The 21,889-nt window shown below is 40.8% G+C and overlaps 1 protein-coding gene across 6 annotated transcripts in view; it reads left to right on the top strand.

Annotated features, from left to right (window-relative positions):
- Positions 1 to 21,889, top strand: part of LRP1 (LDL receptor related protein 1) — a 387,970-nt gene that overhangs the window by 194,535 nt on the left and 171,546 nt on the right. For all 6 annotated transcript variants that reach the window (XM_089482386.1, XM_089482379.1, XM_089482373.1 and 3 more), the window contains one exon: positions 21,468 to 21,630. In XM_089482386.1, the coding sequence (XP_089338512.1) occupies positions 21,468 to 21,630 (163 nt within the window). The remainder of the gene's footprint in view (positions 1 to 21,467; positions 21,631 to 21,889) is intronic.

Below are 21,889 nucleotides of genomic sequence, written 5' to 3'. Positions count from 1 at the left end.
GCATATGTTGTCATGACTATGCTGTCACCACGGCTTTTCCTAAAGAGTCCTTGACGAGCAGCCAGGCATCTGACCCTAGGCTCATGCATTCCTTTTACTGTTATAGCCACTATCAGAACCCCCCTTTCTGAGCTTGTCCTGATAAATACACATATTTAACCTTCTCAGTTAAGGCAAATGTGGTCTGTCAAAATGCTTGGCAGTAAAGTCTTTTGCTTTGACAGAGCTCTGCTTGTTCTAAGTGAGGGACTAGGAAGGGAACTGGAATTCTTTAAGATTATGGCATTATGTAAATGTATCCAAAGGATCATTCCTTTAAAGAAAAGAGAAAGGAAATGTAGACCCTTGGGACTGCATTCCTGGCAAGGTTTCATTCCTGTTCTCAGAAGCGTTTTTGAACTCAGACATACTGCAGTCATCAGCACTGTCCTTTCCAGTTGTTCTTCCCTTGAAACTATTTCCCAGATCAAAACTTTTGACTGCTATTTGCCCTACAGCACAAATCTTGGCTATGAATTGACTGCCTAATGTTTATTTTCTGGATGCATTGACATTCTTCTTTTCTCTCGTCCTTTCCGCAATTCTGCTCACAGCCTCTGATCTGGTTTCTGCGGGTGTGTGGAAGGTTAAGAATGAGTTAGGTTAGCATGAACTTGGAACCAGCTGTTCTTGGTTTTGTTCTTCCCCCATTTCCCTCACCCCACTTGGTGTCCCAGTTTTCAGAGCAGCAACTTAGCTTGTTTTCCTGTTACATGGCCAGCATTTAATCCCCAAGGCTGAGCCTTTTCCAAATCCTCCCATAAAGAATTTTAGCCTAAAGGGAGTTATTCAGCAATTGACTATGAGTTACTTAGAAAAACTGTGGCATAACTTTTCTTAAGAGATTTGCATGAAAAGGCTTTGATAGATAGGTATCTGTTTCAGGGAACTGTGGAATAAAGTGTCCTGCTTCTTGAACAGTAAATAGAGCTATAAGATTTTGCACAAAAGGGAGATAGCATCATGTGATAGGGAGCACCAAAGGCACTATTATCAAACTTTTATGGCTGTTTAAAAGCTCTGTGTGATAAAGTCATTTGTTTTGCTGTTCACATGTGCTTCATAAGGGATACCGGAGGCAGCTTTTCTTTCTTTTGCCTGCTTTGGGCAGGATCACCTGGTTACAGCAGGATCAGCTAGAGGTGAAAACCAAGTTAGACTCTCTGAACTCCTTGGAGGAAAGGGTAGGATAAGGATTGTGGCTTGATGGTAGATTGCCTGCCTTTCGTACTAGAGCTCCCAGTTTTAACCTCTTAAATGTCCAGATAAGAGTGGAAGACACACCTGTCTTCAATCTTGGAGAATCTCTGAGCTAAGATGGATCAGTGATCCAGCTATAAGTCTCTTCACAGCTTCCCTCACCATTTCCTAGGCCAGCTTGGAGAGATGGGAGTTACAGTTCAACAATAACTGGAGGGAAGCATTCTGTCCATTCTTGTTATAGACTTTGGAGAATCGGCAGCTGAAATGGATATGGCCTGATGGTCTAATGCTTTGTGATACATGTTCAGACTGAGTTCCTAGAGGAGTATATGGATTATCTTTGGTGTGCTGTATGTCTGTACTTGCAAAAATATTAAGATGTTACCATTTACACATTAGTCACCCAGTGTGATTTGTTAAGTGCTTGAGGACCAAAAACAACATAACATAAGGTTGGGGTGGCTTTGCTTTTTTAAAAATATGGATTTTAAAACAATCACATGATTTTTTAAAAGGCTTTTTTGGGGGATTTTCCTTTCGCTAAATCTGCTTTGACACTGACCCACTGAATTCAGAGGGACTTTTTCCCAAACAGAAGAACACAAGAATGCTGTTCTAGTTACTTTCCTAAATGGTTTACATGAACATCCATTAGAATCAACCTCTATGCTAATTCCATTCATAACTTATTGTACACAGCACTCAATGACATTAAATTGTTCTTATTATCTCTGCTAAATGGTACTAAATGCATTTGAAAAGATATCTGAAGTTAGATTTGTTGCATGAGAGGAACACAAAAGAATACCTAACTGAAAATGAAGTTGAAAGTTAAGAAATAACCTGTAGGGCCCTTTAGGAGGCAAGGAAAATACTGTATAGCAATGAGTAACAGGAAAACATTTGAATCAAATATGTGGCAAGTCTCCCAGCAACTGGGATTCATTCTACCAGTTCTTAATGTAGGCCAAGGCTACATTAAGAGCAATTTTAAAAAAAGAAGAAAGAAAGAATGCTTGACACTGGAAAGCTAGCATGTCAAGTAGAAGTCCCAGGGCAAAACCTGGTTCCTGGACCCTCTGCCTTGATGCTTGGCCTTCTTTCGAGATATAATAAAACTGAAGCCTTGAAAATACTGTTACAGTACGTATAAAAGGTGCCCTGCTGTATCTGACTTTTTCAAGGACATGAGCTGAGTAGTAATCATTTGTGTATCCCAATATGTATATTAAGCATACTCAAACATTTTCTTGTCTTTATGAGAAAGGGTGTCTCTAGTCAACAATGATCACATTATTTTTTCTGCACTTCCCCTACCTTGGAGTCAATTTTTTTTATTAACACAGAACAATTCCCAAATATCAATTCAGAAATATGCAAAATCATTTTTTTTCCTTAGCTGGGAGAAAACATTTGAGATTCTTTGTTCTTGGATGCGAGAACAAAATAAGTGAAGATTTACATCCCTGACTCCCAATAACTGGTACTTCACGCCTCCCGCATTAAACGTTTTCTGCATGGCTATATGACTAGTAACCACTGACACCTTGATCCTTCATGTCTGTTAACATGTAAGATGATATAATGGTGTAAGGACGACTCCTTCATCTTATTTTGCTGTCTGCATTGAAGAGTGCTGATCTTTCCTCCCAAGGACAGAAAATTTCTCACATGAAATATGAATAGAGATATGCGGGGAAGGGGGATATGTCTTCCCCCCACCATTCCCCACAGGGAACTTGATGCATTGATGCAGCTTGCATAATCATTGCTTATGAAATGTGATTTTGTTCATTTAGGTGTCAAGATTAAGGTTTTAATAGTTAAATATTTTTAAATAGTCCCAGTAGTTCAGTTACCACCACCGTCACCCCATGTACCAAGCTTTGGCAAATATGTTTGAGGGCAATTTCTCTGAAGCAACTGGTTGACTTCGTGGAGTAAGTGTATGTGGCTATAACCAGGGGCATACAGTGATAAGAGGGATACAATTGATCTGTCAGGGAGAAGCACCTAAATAACTGTGACAACCTATCTGGAGTATTTTAAAATTCCAAAGCTATCTTTTCTAGGGAAAAGTTTAGTTTCTTACTGAAGCAAATGACAAAGTTGTTAAACGTAGATATAAATGAAGGTGAGATTCATCTCTAAACCTAGATTAAAACAAGCAAGCAAGCAAGCAAGCAAAGTTTTTTGTGGGTTTTTCAGGCTATGTGGCCATGTTCACATAGCTCCAAAACCCACAAAAAACTATGGATGCCAGCCATGAAAGCCTTCGACTTCACGAACAAACAAAGCCTTGGCAACAGAACTCCAATGTCTGTCCCAAGCTATATGTCCATGGGGCTGTCCTAATCTGTGGTGTTGGGATGGCAATAAGGCAACCAGGTGCGTGAACACTTCCATTTTAGTTGGGAAAAAGGCACGGACAATGAAGCAGTCTGCCTTGGGTCCCATTGTCACTTTTTCTTCATGTCAGTGCCTGTCTTTCTGTTTCCAGACAGAAGCGAGACCCAGAACCCCCCTGAGGAGTTCAAAATGAATATGGTGCATGGCAGACTGACAGCTGGCTGTATATACTGCACACACTAAACAGGAAAGGGGTCATTATCTTGCTTGAGGGGAAAAGAAACAGCAAAAAAGATGAATTGTAGCCTGAACAGGTGCTGCTGATGATGATTAGAGAACATGATGCTGGGTGCACCTGAGATCAAGTTCCTCAAGGGAGCAGAAAACAGTGGTTGCTGCAGGAGATGAGGACAAGGTTTCAAAGAGTGTTGAGACCCCTTCTGCTGTAGTAGAGCCTTCTCTTCCCTTCCAGTAATCCAGTAATCCTGGTTGCTTTAGGAACATGTGAAGGAATTATGCCCTTCAGAATGCATAAAGGACATTTATTTCACCACTGGGCACCTGCACAACCTCCCACACTTATGGGATTCAGGAGCAGAGTATTGCTTCTAGGTGAAAGGATTTTAATTAAACTTGAACTTTGACACCTTAAGTTACCTGGTTTTTAGAGATTAGTATTAACTTTACTTTTAAAACACAAATTATATGCTTATGAGTGGCATGCATTGTGGCATTTTAAAATAATGTGAAAACTTGTTTCTTTCCTTTTTCCTCCTTTTCCATTCTATGCTTCAAGATATTTCTTCCATTCTTCATGGAAACAATGCAGCCTGGAAACATTATTATTATTATTTAACTATAGTTTTCAGAATCTCCTACCATCTTTTTCAGGTCCTGGAAATTACTTAGTTGAACCCATTGTGTTCAGTAATGTACTATATTGTACAAAGCAGACAGGGGTTATTACCATATGGGGACACAATATTTGGCTTCAGGCTATAATGGGAAACCACACAAACAGAATAGATTCCAGTGTTAACTAAAAATATGCCAACAAATACGGAAAACAAGCCAACAGATTGGAAATGATCAATATACATCCCCATCCATTAAAAAAAGGAGACACAAAAGACTGCAGCAATTATAGGACCACAGCATTAATTTTCCATGCAAGCAAAATTATGCTCAAAATTCTATAGCATAGAGTCCAATCATATACGGAGAGAGAATTGCCAGATGTCCAAGCAGGGTTCAGGAAGTGAAGAGGCACTAGGGACCAAATTGCAAACATAGGATGGATAATGGAGTGAGGCATTGGAACATTCGAAGATGTTAGTTTTCATGTCTCCAAGATAGTTTTTATGACTGAGCAGAATTCAAACCCTAGTCTCCCAGGGTTCTGGCCCAGCACTCAAACCACTGTACCATGCTGCTAGTTGGCATGATGGTAGCTGTAATTGTTTAGCAACAGGTTCCTCACTTCTGCTTTTTGTGTTGTTGTGCTCCTTCAATTCATTTCCAACCTATGGTGCTCCAAGGAAAACCTATGATAGGATTTTCTTGGCAGAATTTGTTCAGAGGTGTTTGCCTTGGCCTTCCTCTGACGCTGAGAGAATGTTACTTGCCCAAGGTCGTCCAGTGGGTTTCCATGGCTGAGGGTGGAATTGAACTTTGGTGGGCAAGCCACACTTTTTCAGCCTCAAGGGATGGCAAAGGCAAACTCTCTCTGAATAAACTTGCCAAGAAAACCCCATGATAGGATCACTTTAGGGTCACCATGTTGGAAATTACTTGAAAGCACAAAACAACAGTTCCCAGAATCATAATCCAACACTCAAACCAATATAACATGCTGGCTTTATATGTCTGCAGATTTATTTGATCTGTAATAACAACATAATTTGCATCCAAATTGTTTACAGTTGCTTTACGGATATTAAGTTCTCTTCTTTTAATTGATGGATGCCCTAGAGAGTCTTTGTGCCTGTAGAAGAAAATCAGAGGGTAACTATCAATAATAATTGAATAAAAGATTGAAAGTCAGTCAAAAATTTCAGGTCTTCATCTCTTTGTCTTGACGTTACGATGTTTTATGCTAGCTTCTAGAAAATCTGACATCTTTGTTTAGCAACACATTGGACTGGCACTGAAGATTCTGATGTTTTCTTCATTTTTGGAGAAAATGTTTTAATTGTTTTAACCCTTGCCTTTGGTTTAGAGGCACAGTCAGCACTTTTTTCGCCAGATGACCAGGAAAGAGTTTGTATCATCACTTTTAAAAGTTCAGCAGTTTCTTGTCTCTTCTCTCTTTCACTGACACAGACAAACACCTGTATGCAAAAGGGCCAGGTTACCTTAGTGGTAAGAACATGCGTACACTAAGGCTGTGAACAGCTAGAATGAAATTAACTGTAATTTATGTTTACATATCTAGCATCAGGATGTGGCTGGGAATTAAAACAAAACAATATCAGAAATCCAACATTCTTTGTGCTCAGATGTGTGTTGATTTTGTATAGATACCACCCAGTGTAAAGTGCTATGTGATCCAGTGGATAGCTCTGGCATAGTTTGACTTCATGGTGTGGGGGTCTAGCCTTCTGCAAAGCCCCAGTTTCATGAATAGTACTTTGCTACTGTCAGTAAGACACTTTGACAGCCTGCCTTTCCTTCTGTGTAGTCCCTTTCTGGTATGCAGTAGAAGCAGCTAAACTCGCCTGAGTGCAACTTGGGCCCAGGATTTCCAAATTTTCAAGTTCTCTCTGCATTGCAGCGCTCCCCCCCACCCCTGAAGGAAATGATCTTTGTGATTGAGTCTAGGAATAGAAAGGAGGGGAAAAGAGATACAGTGTTGGTATTGCATTAAAGGTTAAAAATAGGTCTTGCTATCCTAGCTTCCACTGAGCTCAAGGCAATATCTTGGCTTAACTTGGGCCTATGAATGAGAGCTGGAAATAATAATATAAGATGGAATTCTGAACCAGGAAGAAGGAGGAAAGGAATAGGAATAGGAAAGAAAGAGAGAAAACAACCCAGCAATTTGGAAAACAAAAGACTTTGAGAGAAGCATAATGTGTTCCAGCTGCAAAAATACAGACTGGAAGGAGAGAAGGGAGGGGACTGGATGTGTCATATCTGTTGCAGTTGCCGCCTACTCCTACTCCTCCATTCTATCACATGCTGTATTTTACAAGTATACTGTATCTAGATTTAGTTATTTTGGCAATTCATAATCCTAGAAGGAACTGGGGGCAGACTTTTTGGGGCTGGTTGCAGTGAGCAGTTCTATGGTTGGAGAGTAAATAGGTTACTGAATGCAGTCCCTGAGTTTGTTTTACATTCCAATCAATAGAGGAATAAAGCTGTCCTTTATGATATGTGATTTATGAAAAAAGAGCCTGGCATGTTTGTGCTTTATTCATTTTACAGGTGAAAGCTTATTGCTTATTAGCATCTAGAGAAACTCTTTGCCCCTTAAAAATGAAAGTTTTTCTTGATAAAGGGTGGCAATGTTGTTGTTGTGTCTCCAAGTTTTTTTTAATTATGGCAACGCTAATGTGATACAATGTTAATTTCTATGTTGTTGTCATTGTGAAGAGGATAAGAGGATACTTGGAACAGACAAGTAGCGGTGGAGGAAAAGGCTGAATGATGTTGAGTTCCTTCATTTGCTGTTTGAATTTCAAGATGTATTTTCTGTGTAAGCTTCTAATTTAACTGTTTGAGACTGACCTTATTAACAAATCAAAACAGCAGCTACTGAGGCAGCAGATGCCTCCAAAACATTTGCAGGTAGGAAGCAGATAATGAATTTACATAATGTGGAGCTGAAACGTTCTGTGCATTTCACTCTGAATACCTGTTCTTCATTCTAAATATATAATGCAACACCAAGTCCAAAAGCTGAAAAAAGCATAGTTCTGCTGTGGAGGTTGTTCACTATGGTAATAGATTTTGTCAGTGATGGCAACAACTAAAACAGCAATCTTGTGGCACCTAAGCTTTGGGGGGACCAGAGGCCACTTTGCTAAAGCCATGTGCTTATGACAAAGAAAAAGCATTATTTGCCAAGGTGCCCTAAGGCTCTTAGATGGTTTTGCTGCAGTAGGCAAACTAGAAAGTGGAACAATAACTAACTTCATCTCCTTCATGCTCTTTTATTTACTGTTCCTTTTTAATGGTTTACTTTTAACTGTTTTTAACTTTCATTGGTAGTTTAATTGTATTTTAAACTTTTTAATGATGTAAACCTTTTAGCTTTATCTTTTTCAACTTATGTAAGTCCCTTTGAGTCCCAAATTGGGGGGAAAGCGGGACATATACGATGGTGGTGATGTTGATGATTATGATGACAATTATGATATGAATTCCTGGGAGTATATGAATCATAGGATCACATTTTGCAGCTTGTTGCATAGAAAATGAAGGATCAGCAGTGTTCCTATCTCTTGACTGAAGAATGAGCCTTTGCTTTTCTTAAGATGTCCAGAGCAGGGGAAAGCTTTTATTTTCTCTCATACACTCACAGTCGTGTGATTCCACCAAATACTGTCATAGCCTAACTAGTTTAGTTGAGATTTTGCTTAAGTAAGTAGAGTGAAATAGATGGGTGATCTGGAGCTCTGAAAGAAACAAATTGTGTCTCTACTTTAAGAGATAGCAGTTCTTTAAGTGGCTGCTTGTTTACCTGTACATGGAGAGAAATGTAGTGTTCACTTTTGAAGATGACTTTGTGTTGCTGCTGCCACCATTCAAATAGAAGTACCTTTTTTCTGTGCTGAGAGTATCAAAGGGCTCTGGAGTTACTCAGAGTAGTTTAATTTGCATGAAGGGAGAAGCTAGCTGCTTTTAGGTACCTAACAATAAGGCAGAATTAATTAAGTGCTTCTTCATGCTGCCCAGTGACTCCTGTTGCACATGGAAGTGGCTAAACAGGACATGGTTTACTTCTGGTGATAGCTGAACTCTGGCTTGTATCTCCCACATGAAGCCAAAGAAACCAACAACAAATCATGGGGTATTTCTCTGGCTGTAGGAGACAGACAAGCCAGAGTATTCACTTGCAGCAAGAACTATTGGGCAGTGTGCTTATCATTACATCTAAACAAAATAATTGGTTCACAACTGTGATATCATGAAGAATTCCCATCCCTGGCATACGAAGAATTTTTTATGTATGTATGTATGTTATTCTGGGGGTAAATGAAAGGTGAATGAATTTTCAAACAAATACTATATGCCACTTGAGGCAGACAGCATATCTGATGCACAAAGGGGGAAAAGTCCGAAGGTGAATGTGTATTTTATACTCTGGCAAGAAACTGCTAATCTCAAATTCAGCTGGCTTACATCTGCAAGGCTACAGCTGTCTTCACCCCATATTCACTGGCTAACTGCATTGCCTATACAGAGGTTAATTGTAGGGTGGACAATATCAGAATCAGAAGAAAGCAAAGGCAAAGTTGCCCCTACCATTGGTGCCATGTCACATGGGAGGAATTTCTCTTAATTTCGAATGAAAAAGAAATTGGGGCCAGAACCCATTCACGTGAATTTGCTAGTTCAGCAAATTTATGTGAATTCGAATTGCGTTCGAACTGACTTCCCATTGCCTGAAAATAGCTTGCCATTGCCTGAAATTGTGTGTGATCACCTCTCACGCAATAACACGAAACCCCCATGATTGCGTTCGGACTGACTTCCTATTGCTCGAAATTGCGTGTGGAGTCTATCACGCAAAGCTTTACTATATGGCAAAAGCATTGCTTTAGGAGGGGGAATAACTTTGTTGGTTCGGTAGAACTGGTAGCTGAGATTGGAGTGGTGGGCTGGAGGAGACAATTACATTTTATTTATGAGGGAAAAACTACAGATGAGAAGATGTGATATACCTCCAGCCAGGGTACCCTTACTGTAGATGAAGTTGTAGAAATGAATAATGTAAGGACTAAAACAGTGTTTTATAACTGCTATACAAATTAGAGGAGGGGTTAAGACATTATTTTATAATTCATTTGCCTTTCTTTCTTTCTTTCTTTCTTTCTTTCTTGGATCTCCTCTTGGAACACTCAAAAGCAATCTTGTGACTCTGACTCAACAGAAGGATTGCAGCCAAGTTCTGTTTCATTTTTCTATAGCTTCTACAGGTCATTTCTTTTCTATACAGGAACCTGCCTGGTATTTGTTTCTCCATTTTGCGCAAGATATGAATGAATCAGGGACAGGGAGGATCAGGACAGATTCTTGTTTTTATCTCTCTTGTTTTTAAAACTATTATAAAAATGCAGATTCGCTCTTGAGATCTGAGACGTTGGGGCTGACAATATAGTACCAGAATGTTTCCAAAGAGGATGACACAGCTAAAGAGCTGACCAGATGTTAAAGGAAAAGCGCAACCCCTCCTTCCCTCCTCGCTCCCCCTCTTTGAGAGACAGAGATCTGTCACGAAATGCTTTGTCACGAACTTTGCCCTGGATCCACCACCGCAGCTGCCTGCCTGTGGGGGTTTGATGTCCCACTTGGGCCACAAGCATAGCAAAGCGGTTTAAGGGCATCTCACTAAACGGATAAATGTGCCTCTCTTCAATTATTTTAACACTTAGCTCCTTAAAGCAGCTTCAGATCAAAGATGCTGGCTCTTGAGGCAAAGTAGCTTGAAATTAGGATTCACAGCTAGATTAGCAATGGTCTTCATCTAGACTGGCAGATTTATCACTGGTGTTTATTTATTTGCTGTCCTGGAGAACAGGCCTGTCCAATGGACCTAAGCCCAGAGTTGTGCAGGGTAAGCGTGGGATACTAAGTAGATGTTATGGAGGTTCTAACTGAGATGACCAGCCATTTATTTTGCAGGGTGCTTCAGAGTTAAAAGAGCAAGGGCTATAGATGTCCTGCTTTGTAGGCCTTGCAATTCAGATAAAGGCTGGAATCTGGTTGGTATACTGTGGTAATGCAGCAGTCAGTTCCATGAGTGTCATATATGATTGACTATAAGTCGATCTCATGTATAAGTAGAGGTCCATCTTTGAGGCCAAAATTATGTGTATTGGTATGATTGGTGGATAGGTTGAGGGTCAGACTTCAGGAGGCAGCCTGGCTAAGGACAGGCTGCAGGGCGATAGGTTGTCCTTCCCAGCCTCTCCCCAGCTGGGCATTCTCCTACAGAGGCAGCCTTGCTGGGGAGAGGCTCAGGTCAAGTACCATATTGACCCATGTGTAAGTCGACCCAATTTTTCAGGTCAATTTTTTGACCTACATTTCTCGACTTATACATATGAGTATATACAGTACTTGTATTTTTATCTGGATTGCACACCTGCTGTTGGGAGTCAAACAGGGTCAGCCCTGGTTAGTACTTGGATGGGAGACCACCAACAAAGACCAGGTGCTGTAGGCTGTATTTCAGAGGAAGGAACTGGCAAAACCACATTTGAGTATTCCCTGCCTAAAAAAGCCCTATGAAATTCATGAGGTCGCCGTAAGTCGACAGGTGAGTTGAAGGCACACATACATACACACACACACACATGTACTGCAGCCACAGTGAAAGCAAGGAAAGGTCATAATTGGAAGAAGATGACTAGTCTCCATAGAGGCCCTTCAAGAAAAGGTACAGTGGACCCTTGTTATACGCTGGGGTTTGGTTCCAAGATCCCCCGTGTATAACAAAATCCGTGTATGCTCAAGTCCCGTTAAATATAATGACATAGCAAAATGGCGTCCCTAATAAAAAATGGAACATCAAGGTAAATTTATACTTTTTTGGGACATTTTCAAACCGTGTATGCTTAAATCCGTGTATAAAAAATCCGTGTATAAGAAGGGCCGACTGTACTTTGGAAGCCTGGCCTGGACAACTGCCTTTCTAAACAATCGTTCCATAGTACCTCCCACTCCCAGGAAAACCAGTCATTAGAGCAGGCCATCATGTTCTCCCATCAATGATGGCAACTTCTTTGCCTTACTTCCTTCATGGCTGCTGCATCTTTGGCTTCCCCCCCAGTCACCTTTGAGCCACCAATGCCCACTATACTTACACTAACCCAACACTACACCCAGCAGGAATGTAACCAAATAATAATTAGGTTATCTTAAAAAAGCAAGCCTTTCTACACTAAGCACAAACATTTTTTGCTACTCTGATTGTCTGTATTACTCTGGTGTCTCTGTATAGTTTCCATTTCTTCTTTTTTAATTCATGTGTGTCTATCCTGTTGAGGGCAAAGGTGGAGAACTGTCTGTTCTGCAGATGTTCTTGGACCTCAGTCCTCTGAAGCCCCAGCCAGCAGGGTCAGTGATTAATGGACTTTGAGAATTGTAGTCTGAAATGCTAGAAGGCCAAAGATTCCCCATCCCTAGTGTGTGACCACTGTCTACTATACTCCCCATGTGTACTGTCCTGGTTGCATCTGCACCTCTCCCAGAGGGCTATTTCATAATTCCTAATGATGTACAAAGGGATCCTGCAGCACCTTTGAGACTAAAGAAGTTGATAGCGCGAGCTTTCATATTGAACCTACTTCGAAGTAGGCTCAAGTTACGAAAGCTCATGCTACCAACATTTTTTGCTCAGTCTCAAAGGTATTAGAATCATAGAATCATAGAGTTGGAAGAGACCACAAGGGCCATCCAGTCCAACCCCATTCTGCCATGCAGGAAATCACAATAAAAGCATCCCCGACAGATGGCCATCCAGCCTCTGTTTAAAGACCTCCAAGAAAGGGGACTCCACTACGCTCCAGGGGAGTTTGTTCCACTGTCGAATAGTCCTTACTGTCAGGAAGTTCCTTCTAATGTTGAGATGGAATCTCTTTTCCTGTAGCTTGCATCCATTCATCTGGGTCCTAGTCTCTGGAGCAGCAGAAAACAAGCTTGCTCCCTCCTCAATATGACAACCCTTCAAGTATTTAAACAGGGCTATCATATCACCTCTTAACCTTATTTTCTCCCCGCTAAACATTCCCAGCTCCCTAAGTCGTTCCTCGTAGGGCATGGTTTCCAGACCCTTCACAATTTTAGTTGCTCTCCTTTGGACATACTCCAGTTTCTCCACATCCTTTTTAAATTGTGGTGCCCAGAACTAGACTCAATATTCCAGGTGGTGCCTGACCAGAGCAGAACAGAGTGGCACTATTACTTCCCTCGATCTAGACCAGGGGTAGGCAACCTTTTTGAGCCGGGGGCTGGGTTGCTGTCCCTCAGACAACTGGGGGGTCGAACTCAAAATGGCGCCTGGAGCGGCGTGGAAGCTTCGGCGGGGGTAGGGTTGCCATACATCAGGACGTCCAAACCGGGACAAATGTAGGACAACATTTTCAAATGTAGGACACTTTTCTTTTACATGGAGGAACCCCCCCCCCCCACTCCTTCCCAGCCTCTGTGGAGGCCGAGGCCCCCTCAGAGGCCGGGAAGGAGCCCACGGGGCTGCCCGCACAGGCGCCCTCCTCCTCTTTCCCAGCCTCTGAGGGGACCGAGGCCCCCTCAGAGGCCAGGAAGGAGCCCGCGGGGCACGCACGATCGCAAGCGGCCTCCTTCCCCTTCCTGGCCTCTAAGGGGGGCGAGGCCTCCTTAAAGGCCAGGAAGGAGCCTGCGGGGCGCACGTGATTGCGAGCAGCCTCCTCCTCCTTCCCTGCCTCTAAGGAGGCCGAGGACTCCTTAGAGGCCAGGAAGGAGCCTGCGGGGCGCGCCCGATTGCGAGCGGCCTCCTTCTCCTTCCCGGCCTTTATTTATAAAGCGCTGTAAATTTACACAGTGCTGTACATACAATCTTTTAATTAGGCGGTTCCCTGCCCTCAGGCTTACAATCTAAAAAGACATGGCACAAAAGGAGAAGGGAGTGGTGGAGGGGAAGGGGATGAGGGCCAGCAGTTGTAATGAATACATCCTTCAGAAGCTTAGCATCCAATTAAATTTAGTCAGAAGGTGGGCTACTGATGCCCTCTGCTCTGATGCTTTGCAACTTTTCCGTTACTCCAAGAATTGTCTTCACAAATTGGTTCTGAGTGTCTTATCTCTTTTGGAAATTGGGTGTTGCAATTTATGTCTGGCGATCCCAGTTTTTAAAACACAAGACATTACATTGTTTTTACATCTGAGTGGAGAAATTTGTTCTCTTCTTGATTATTAATAAAGAGCAGATTTCTCAATCAGTAAATTTTTACTTTGAGCAGAAGTGGTGCTTACTCATTAGATATACATTCTTGAAGGATGGGGACTGGCTTGACTTGCTCACTATCATTCTCTCCCTTGGTACAAAGCCTTGTGCTTTGGAGAGTCAGAGACAGTTCTTATTCTCATTATTACACAATGCTGGAACAGGGATATGGATATGGTAAAGGCAAAGCAACAGAAACTGCACCAAGACATTGCTGTCTCAGCATCATCAAATCTGTGTGTGTAAAAGGCTCCTTCCTCTAGCAGATATACTAGCAACTCTGTAGGCCTGTCTATCATTCAGGTTCATTCAAAGATGGATTATGTACACTGTTGGAAACAAGCTAATCATGATAAATTCAGTGATCCACTCAGTAGTTAGTGATGAGTGAGGATTACATTAATTCTTTAAAAATCAGAATTTACAAAACAAACACAGAATTCAAATGTGGGAGAGGGGGTGAAATCAAGAGATTTGCCCATCTCATAGAGATAGATAAGAATTTAGTATCGGGTTTTTGTGTTTGTTTATTTGTTTGTGTTTTTGTTTTAAATAAGAATATGAATGTTCAAATCTAAGGGCCAGTGAAACAGGTGGATTTGCCAGTCTATTTCTGCTACAATTGTCTTCCATGTTCAGGCCCATGATGTGCAGGACCTTTGCAGTTTGTCCTTCATCTTGGATTTTACAAGATAATGTCCACTTGGGTTTAAAAAACAGGAAAGTCTTCTCTCTCTCTCTCTCTCTCTCTTTCCATATATATATATATATACACACACACACACACACACACACACACACACACACATTATGAACTGTTTTAACCCTTTAAATCTGTTTTTTAGTTTGTGAATTAATATGTTTTAGCCTTATAAAATTATTTTAATTATTTATTCTCTTTTAAATTTATTTGACTAGTTTTATTGTATGCTGTCTTGAGATCTTTAGTTAAAGAATGAGATATAAATATGTAAAGAAACAAATAAGGAAGGGAGGAAGGACAGGAAAAGTAAATATAAGAAAAGGGATATGGCGCCCAGGGTGATCACCTTTCTTGGATATTTCACTTTCAGGTAACCTTTACAAAAGCTTATGGGAGATAAAAGGGGAATTTAAAACTTTGTAACTGAAAAACTTTTGTACTGTTGCAGTTGGATATGGCAAGTGTGGCTGAAAATGTCACCAGGAATATAGGTTTCATATTGACTGGCTTTTTCCTGCCCTTTGCACCTTGTTGTAGTAGCTCAGAGGCGATGCTAATGAACCTGTGCCTCTATGCAGAGTAAGTGTGCATATGTTTACTATAGAGACTCTCTCAGTTGATTGTGAGCTCCTGGAACACACAGTGGAACTGATGCCCATCCTGCTTTTGCTGTTGTAGCCTACACAGAGATGGGAGATAACCAAGATTTATGTGGCCCAACCCTGATGTTTGAGTCCTTGATTCCAGAGTTGAAGATGGTTTCAGGAGGGAAGTGATACTATAATTTTGGCTGTTTCACATTTCCTGGGAGTCAGTCTAGATCAGCAGATTAGGGTTTGGTTCCTCTCTCCCTTTTTATGTTTGTTTTGAGCTTTTTTGATACTGATCTTCTTACCTCAGTTTTCATCAGGCACATGTGGCGTTGAGTACAACTAAACTCTTACTGACCTTCCCCAAATTCTTTCCCCTCCTTAATTGCAGCTGATGTGGCTATTTGCTGCCACCACTAAATAGATGAAATTGTGTGTCTAATGTGGCAGCAATTTTCAGTTGCTTAATTTTTGTCCCACCCAGTCATAGCATTAAAAAAAGAGAGATGAGGCAAAAGTGTTGCCTGGCATATAAGATGAGGACCTGAACTTTTACAATAGGTAGATAGGAGATTGTGGCTATGTCTAGACTGGTGACTCCCAAACTTCGGTGCTCCACGTGTTTTGGATTTCAACTTCCAGAAGCCCCAGACAGCTTGGCTGAAAGTCAAGAATTCTGGGAGCTCAAGTCCAAAACACCTGGAGGACCAAAGTTTGGGAATCACTGATCAAGACCAAGGGAGGGCAACAAGTCCCCTGTTTCTGATTTTTGGCTAAATGTAGTGAACAATCTGCCCTTGCCCCCATTTTTTTGGGAACCCCTGTTACATAGCCCTGCAGGTACCACTGCTAAAATCTCACAAATCTGAACCTTCCGGTGCTATATTCCTCAGTGAAATCAAAATACCCCGCTTTCTGTGGGTTCCAGACACTCTGCTGTGTTGTTTCCAGAGAACTTTAGGGTGGTGGAAGATTGCCAAGCACCTTCCTTGCACCATGTAGTCACTACAGGAAATACGACAGCTACTTTGGTGTGACCATTTCAATTTTAATAATGACAACAGACCATTCAGTAGCAATGGAAGCCTGTAAGGATCCTAGGACATCTTCTAGGCATCTGGCCAATGTCTTTGCATGTGTTTTGAGAAATATGTCACACTGTGTTAAATTGGGTGCATTCCCACACTAGGTGATTACATGTAAAATTGCAATCCCTTTCCAAAGGCAAGAATGGAGCACAGTTTTTGTGCCTTGCTCTCCATTTCCTGATATTTTTCTCTATCTGCCTTCTACATTGGGGTAGGCAGGCTTTAGGTTTGCTGGAAACTTCATTTTTTTATTTGAACCTCAAATTCCTTCATCAAGGCCTAATTGCAAAATGGTGGCAGAAAATGATATTCTTTATGGTAATATTCTTTATGGCTTTGCGCTTAGATATAAGGACTCAGATGAATTCTGAGTAGGTCTTTAGCTGAAAAAATTGTTGTCAGGACCAGAATTGAGCTCATATTCATTTTCCACATAAATTCATTCTTAGTTCTCTTTCCTTCAAACTTTCTTGAGTTCAGCAAACTAATTTTAACATGTACATATATTGGTAGGGAGAGAATCTTTGCTGCTAGTTTTGCTGAACTATTGAGAATGCAAATCACTTTATCTACCAAGAGACTCTGATCTGCCTGCAATGTTAGACTGAGTAGTTCAAGAAATAGTTTATGTAACTGAAATTTTAAAATATTTGCATGCATATATATATATATATATATATATATATATAATCTTTCAAGAAATCATTAATTTTTATCTCCTTGCTTGGACATCAAGGGACTTTAAAATCATATTATAATCAGGAAGAACTAGTTTCATGTATTTATGCATTCAGATTAATTTTATTCATCTATCCATCTATTTAGTTAGCTAGCTAGCTGCCTTTCCACCATCTCAAGGGAGTTTACAAATGTAAAAAAAATTAAACAATTTTAAATAAATAGAAATATTGGAGGATAATAAATACCAGTCCCATTGGGTCTTTTATTTCATCTCCTTCATTATAGGGATGGATTTCTTTTAGTCAGTAAAATAGCAGCACCATACATGGTGCCTGTGCAAGGATACTTTATGCAAAAGCCTAGGGCTTACAAATTTGATCTCCTATAGATAAGATAAATAGCAAGATTTTCTTACTATGGCAAAATTAACACACATTATTAAAGTGTTTTGGGGGGGGGAGCAACAGTAGAATAGTTTTTTTTTTAAATATAATAAAGTAGTATTTCATTTTGCAGGATTAATACACACTTGAATAAACTTTTTTGTTAATGTCATTTAACTACATAAAGTTAATCTGTGTCATAAAGTTTATATATGTATTTTTGTGTTTTCATTTTGGAGACGTGTAAGGATAGGATAGCTTAGAAGTAGCCACGAAGTGAAAGTGGATGTTAATTATTTCTGCTTATTGGAATATGTACTGCAACTTTCAACATGATTTTTTTTCACCAAAAGTTCAGGTTTTAATTTTTTAAAAAATGTTAAATCATTTCTAGAGAAACTTAATATTATCTTGCTTCACTTATCTTTCACTGTGGTGTAACAGCTTGGGAAAACAGACCTCTTATGCTTAATAATCTTTTATTACTGTGGCGTAAGTAGCAAAAATATATGTGGTATGGAAGGGAGGAGGTGATGGAATCAAGGCACAAATGCTTACTCACAGCAGATAAACTATGATCTAGCAAGCTTGGAGCTGATTCTGCAAACCAGGACAGGCACTGGCACTGGCACTATCTTCAGTGGGTTCATCCCACTTCCCAGTCCTGTCCCCCTTTCCCAGTGCTGATAGACTGTTGGCTTGCTAACAGGTCATCTGGTATGTAGCACTAAACTGTAGAGGCCTAATGCTCCTAGGAGCCCATTGCTGCCAAGAATGCAGCAAAAGGAAAACACAGTGTAAAGAATAGAGATTCGAAAACTGTTTTCAGGAGAGGCACAGGGCCGGTGAGGGAGCCTAATTGAAGGCAGCAGTCAGTTCCAGGAGAACAGAGCAGCACAGAAGGATGAAAGAAGAATAAGCCTCTAAATATCTCAGTGGGAAAGCAGTCTTCTGCCTGATGCTCTATTCTTAGTAATACAAAACAGGGCCTTTGGGAAGAGAAGGGTTGGTTAGGGATGGTTCCTTGAGTGGTAAGTAATCTAGAAAGGGAGCCATGTGATGGATCAAAATGTGGCATGAGTATAGGAAAGGGAGAGCAGAGGACTGAGCATTAGTAATGAACAAAATACTCATTTTAGAATAAAAGAATCTGCTTACTGCTTCAGATGTGCAGGCATTTCTGTGCTACGAATCTCCTCAACAAGGGACCACTTTGCTAGTATGGGTTGATGCAAATGAATAAGAAAAACTAAAATACCAAATACCATAATGTGCCTGACTTTCAAAAACTATTTAATTTATCATAAAGTTACATATCTTCTGACATATGAAACAATTATTTGGAAGCACCATTGCTTGATTTTTCTGAGCATGTTAGTCTGCTTTACTCATTTGTGTGTTCTATTTCTTTCATAAGATGGCTCTAGAAGCTTTGCTTAAATTGAATCTTGGAGCTCTGGACTTTTCAGAAAGCCAGCTAAATATTTTTATGAACAAACAATTAAATATTTTTGATAGGGTCACTGGGTTTACACAGAGCAGACACTGGTACAGAATGGAAAGTTCCAGCATGATTAGAAGTTGGCTTGTTTCATGTGAACAATAGCTACCATTAACCACATTTTATCAGGTTCACTGACACAGTGAGATGTGGCCAAATAAAAAACAGGAGTGAAACCTTCCAAACCCTCCTTCAAAGGAGAAAATGGGAGCTCACAGACCCAGGACTTAACATGTTGTTTGGGTAATATTAAACTAAGATTTAGCATGACATCTGCATCCACTTATATATTTGTCTGATGGAAGCATTGTATTTTATTGATTTCTCATTTTAATGAAATTATTAAAGGTATAGGATGTTGCAACTCCTAACACAGTTTAGGGAACTTTATTATGATCAAGGCCCACCATTTTGTTTCTGTAAAATGTATTTCTGATGAAGACACTTGAGCTGGATGACAAACTGGGAACTGAAACAACTGAGAAGAAGCTTCCTATTGTTGGGATGCACCATTTCAAACTGCAGATGAGAGAATAAATGTCTGTGAATTCCCTCACATATCATATACACAATACAGATAAGACTGGTACCTGATATAAACTCTGTACTATCTTTCTTCTTGATACATGCTTATAGAAGGGCTCTTATTCTTCCTGCCTCCTTTCTCTGGCATTCTGAAATGGATGTCTCTATAACACTGGTTAGTTGGAACTCTTGGATTTGTGGTAAGAATGGTTCTCTGATCAAAAATCTTCACAGATCCACTGACAATTTTCTGTAATTCAGCCCTTTTTCTGAGATACATGTTGATCATATGTAGATAGAAGACTCATTTTAGTGTTTGGTTGAGCTGGGCTGTGTGTGTTTGTTTTTTAAAAGTATTTCTTTGTCGTCTCCCAGTCCACAAGGGCTCCTGAGGTGATAAACAAATAAAAACTAATTAAAACAAATCAGTATCTTGGCTCTGACATTTAGGGCTCTGTGGGTCAACACTAGCACCTTGAATTCATCTCAGAATCAAATTGGAATCCGACTTAGTTGTTGCAGGCCCGGTGTTATATGGTGTCTGCAGTGCACACCTGCCACCAATCTGGTTGCTGCATTTTGCACTAGCTGCAGCTTCTGAACACTTTCCAAGGGCAGTTCCATGTAGAGCACATTACCATATAATTGGGAGGTAACTAAGGCATTGACAACTGCGGCCAGATCTGCCTTCCCCAAGAAAGGGCACAGTTGGTGCACCAGCTGAAGCTGGGCAAAGATGTTCCTGGCTATCACAGCAACCTGGCTTTCCAGGAGCGTTGCAGGTTCCAAGAGCACCCCCAAGCTATGATCTTTCAGAGGGAGAGCAACTGTATGTAGAACAGGCTGTGGTCCTAATCCCAGGTTAGTTTTCCCGATGACCAACAGCACTTTCATCTTGTCTGGATTCACCCACATCTATTCCTTTACTGCATCCAGATGATGATTCAGTACTACCAGCATACTGATTAACCCAACCCCAAAGCTATGGACAGCTTCTCCCAGTGGCTTCATTTAGATGTTGAAAAGTATAGAGGACAGTACTGACCCCTGTGGAACTGCACAGGCTAATGGCCAAAAGGCTGAACAGCAGTCCCCGAGCACCACCTTTGGAAATGTTCAGCCAAGAAAGATCAGAACTACTGCAAAACAATGCTCCCTAGTCCCATATCAGCCAGATGACGCAAAAGGATACCATGGTCAGTGATATCAAATGCTACTGAAAGATCCATGGGGACCAATAGGGGTTCACTCCCCCTGCCCAACTCTCAGTGTAGGTCATGCACCAAGACTGTTTACCTGTCCCATAACCAGGCATTAACCTAGACTGGAATGGGTTGAGGTAATCTGTTTCATCCAGGAGAGCCTGGAGTTGTGTTGCCATCACTTACTCTAGGATCTTACTTACAAATGGTAGATTCAAGACTGGTCGATAGTTATCTAGGGAGGTGGGGTCAATTGATTTTTTTTTTTCATCAAAGGTCTTAAAATTGCTTCTTTTAGAGCAGTTGAAGCATAGCCTTCTTTCAAAGAAGCATTTAGAACCTCCACTACCCAACTTGCTAGTCCTCGTCTGACAGCTGTAATTAGTTAGGATGGACATGGGTCTGACAGAAAAGTGGTTGTCCTCACGTCTGCAGGCAACCTGTCCACCTCATCATATTGAACAATCTGACACTCATCCATCAAAATCAAGTATGTGTCTCACCTCCCCAAACTCTACCCTCAATGTTGAGTCCAAGTCAGAATTAATCTGCAATTAATTTTCTCCAGAAAGTATTTAGCAAATCCATAGCAGTGCTTTTCTGAGGGCTGCTCCTTAGCACTCTGAAGTCTAGGATGTAATAGCCCAGAACAGCTGGATGAGATTGAGCTGGTGTAACAAAGGCAGCAAAGAATCATTACTTTGCTGTCCTCATTGCTGTAAAGTAGGTTTTAAAATGAGGCTTAACCTGTGCTTGATCAGATTACTCCTGAGTCTTTCTGCACTGCATTTCCCAAATAGTCTTGACAGAATCAAATGAAAAGTTAAGGATTCCCAAAGTGTACTCCCTGTGGCTTTTCAAAAAAGCCCATCAAAAGTCTGAACTCATTTTTCTCATACATCAGATGTATTTCTTATTTATCTATTGAATTAATCAAATCATGTGGCATACATGTCAGTTCCAGAATGATAGCATTTCCAAGGGTGGTAATTTCTAAAGTGGTCATGATCAACAGTTAACACTTTGTCTCCCTTTGTTTTCCTCTGTTAGATGTGGAGCAAATGGCTATCGACTGGCTTACTGGTAACTTCTACTTTGTGGATGATATTGATGACCGGATATTTGTCTGCAACAGGAATGGGGTCACCTGTGTTACTTTACTTGACCTGGAGCTGTACAACCCCAAAGGCATTGCACTGGACCCAACCATGGGGTGAGAATTCATATGTGTGTGCTTTATGTATGTTTGGAGGCAGAAAGAAATTATTGCAGTTGATGCTTCGTGATTTAAATGCAGAACTTAAGAGTAGCAGAGCCTGGAATTTTGAAGGTATTTTATGTGCTCAGCATACCTGGGCAACCAAGATCTTTCTCTTCCCCCTAATTTTTTCTGCCATTTTAAAGAGGACTACTGGGTGAATTTAAGACAGCCTCCCCTAACCAGCCACAACCCCACCATCCCCAGTTGGAAA

The sequence above is a fragment of the Sceloporus occidentalis genome, unplaced genomic scaffold, assembly GCF_023333645.1.
Source record: "Sceloporus occidentalis isolate IW3139 unplaced genomic scaffold, rSceOcc1.0.p SCAF_1, whole genome shotgun sequence".
NCBI lineage: Eukaryota > Metazoa > Chordata > Lepidosauria > Squamata > Phrynosomatidae > Sceloporus > Sceloporus occidentalis.
The sequence above is the reverse complement of the archived record's forward strand: the minus strand, read 5'-3'. Positions and strand labels throughout refer to the sequence as shown.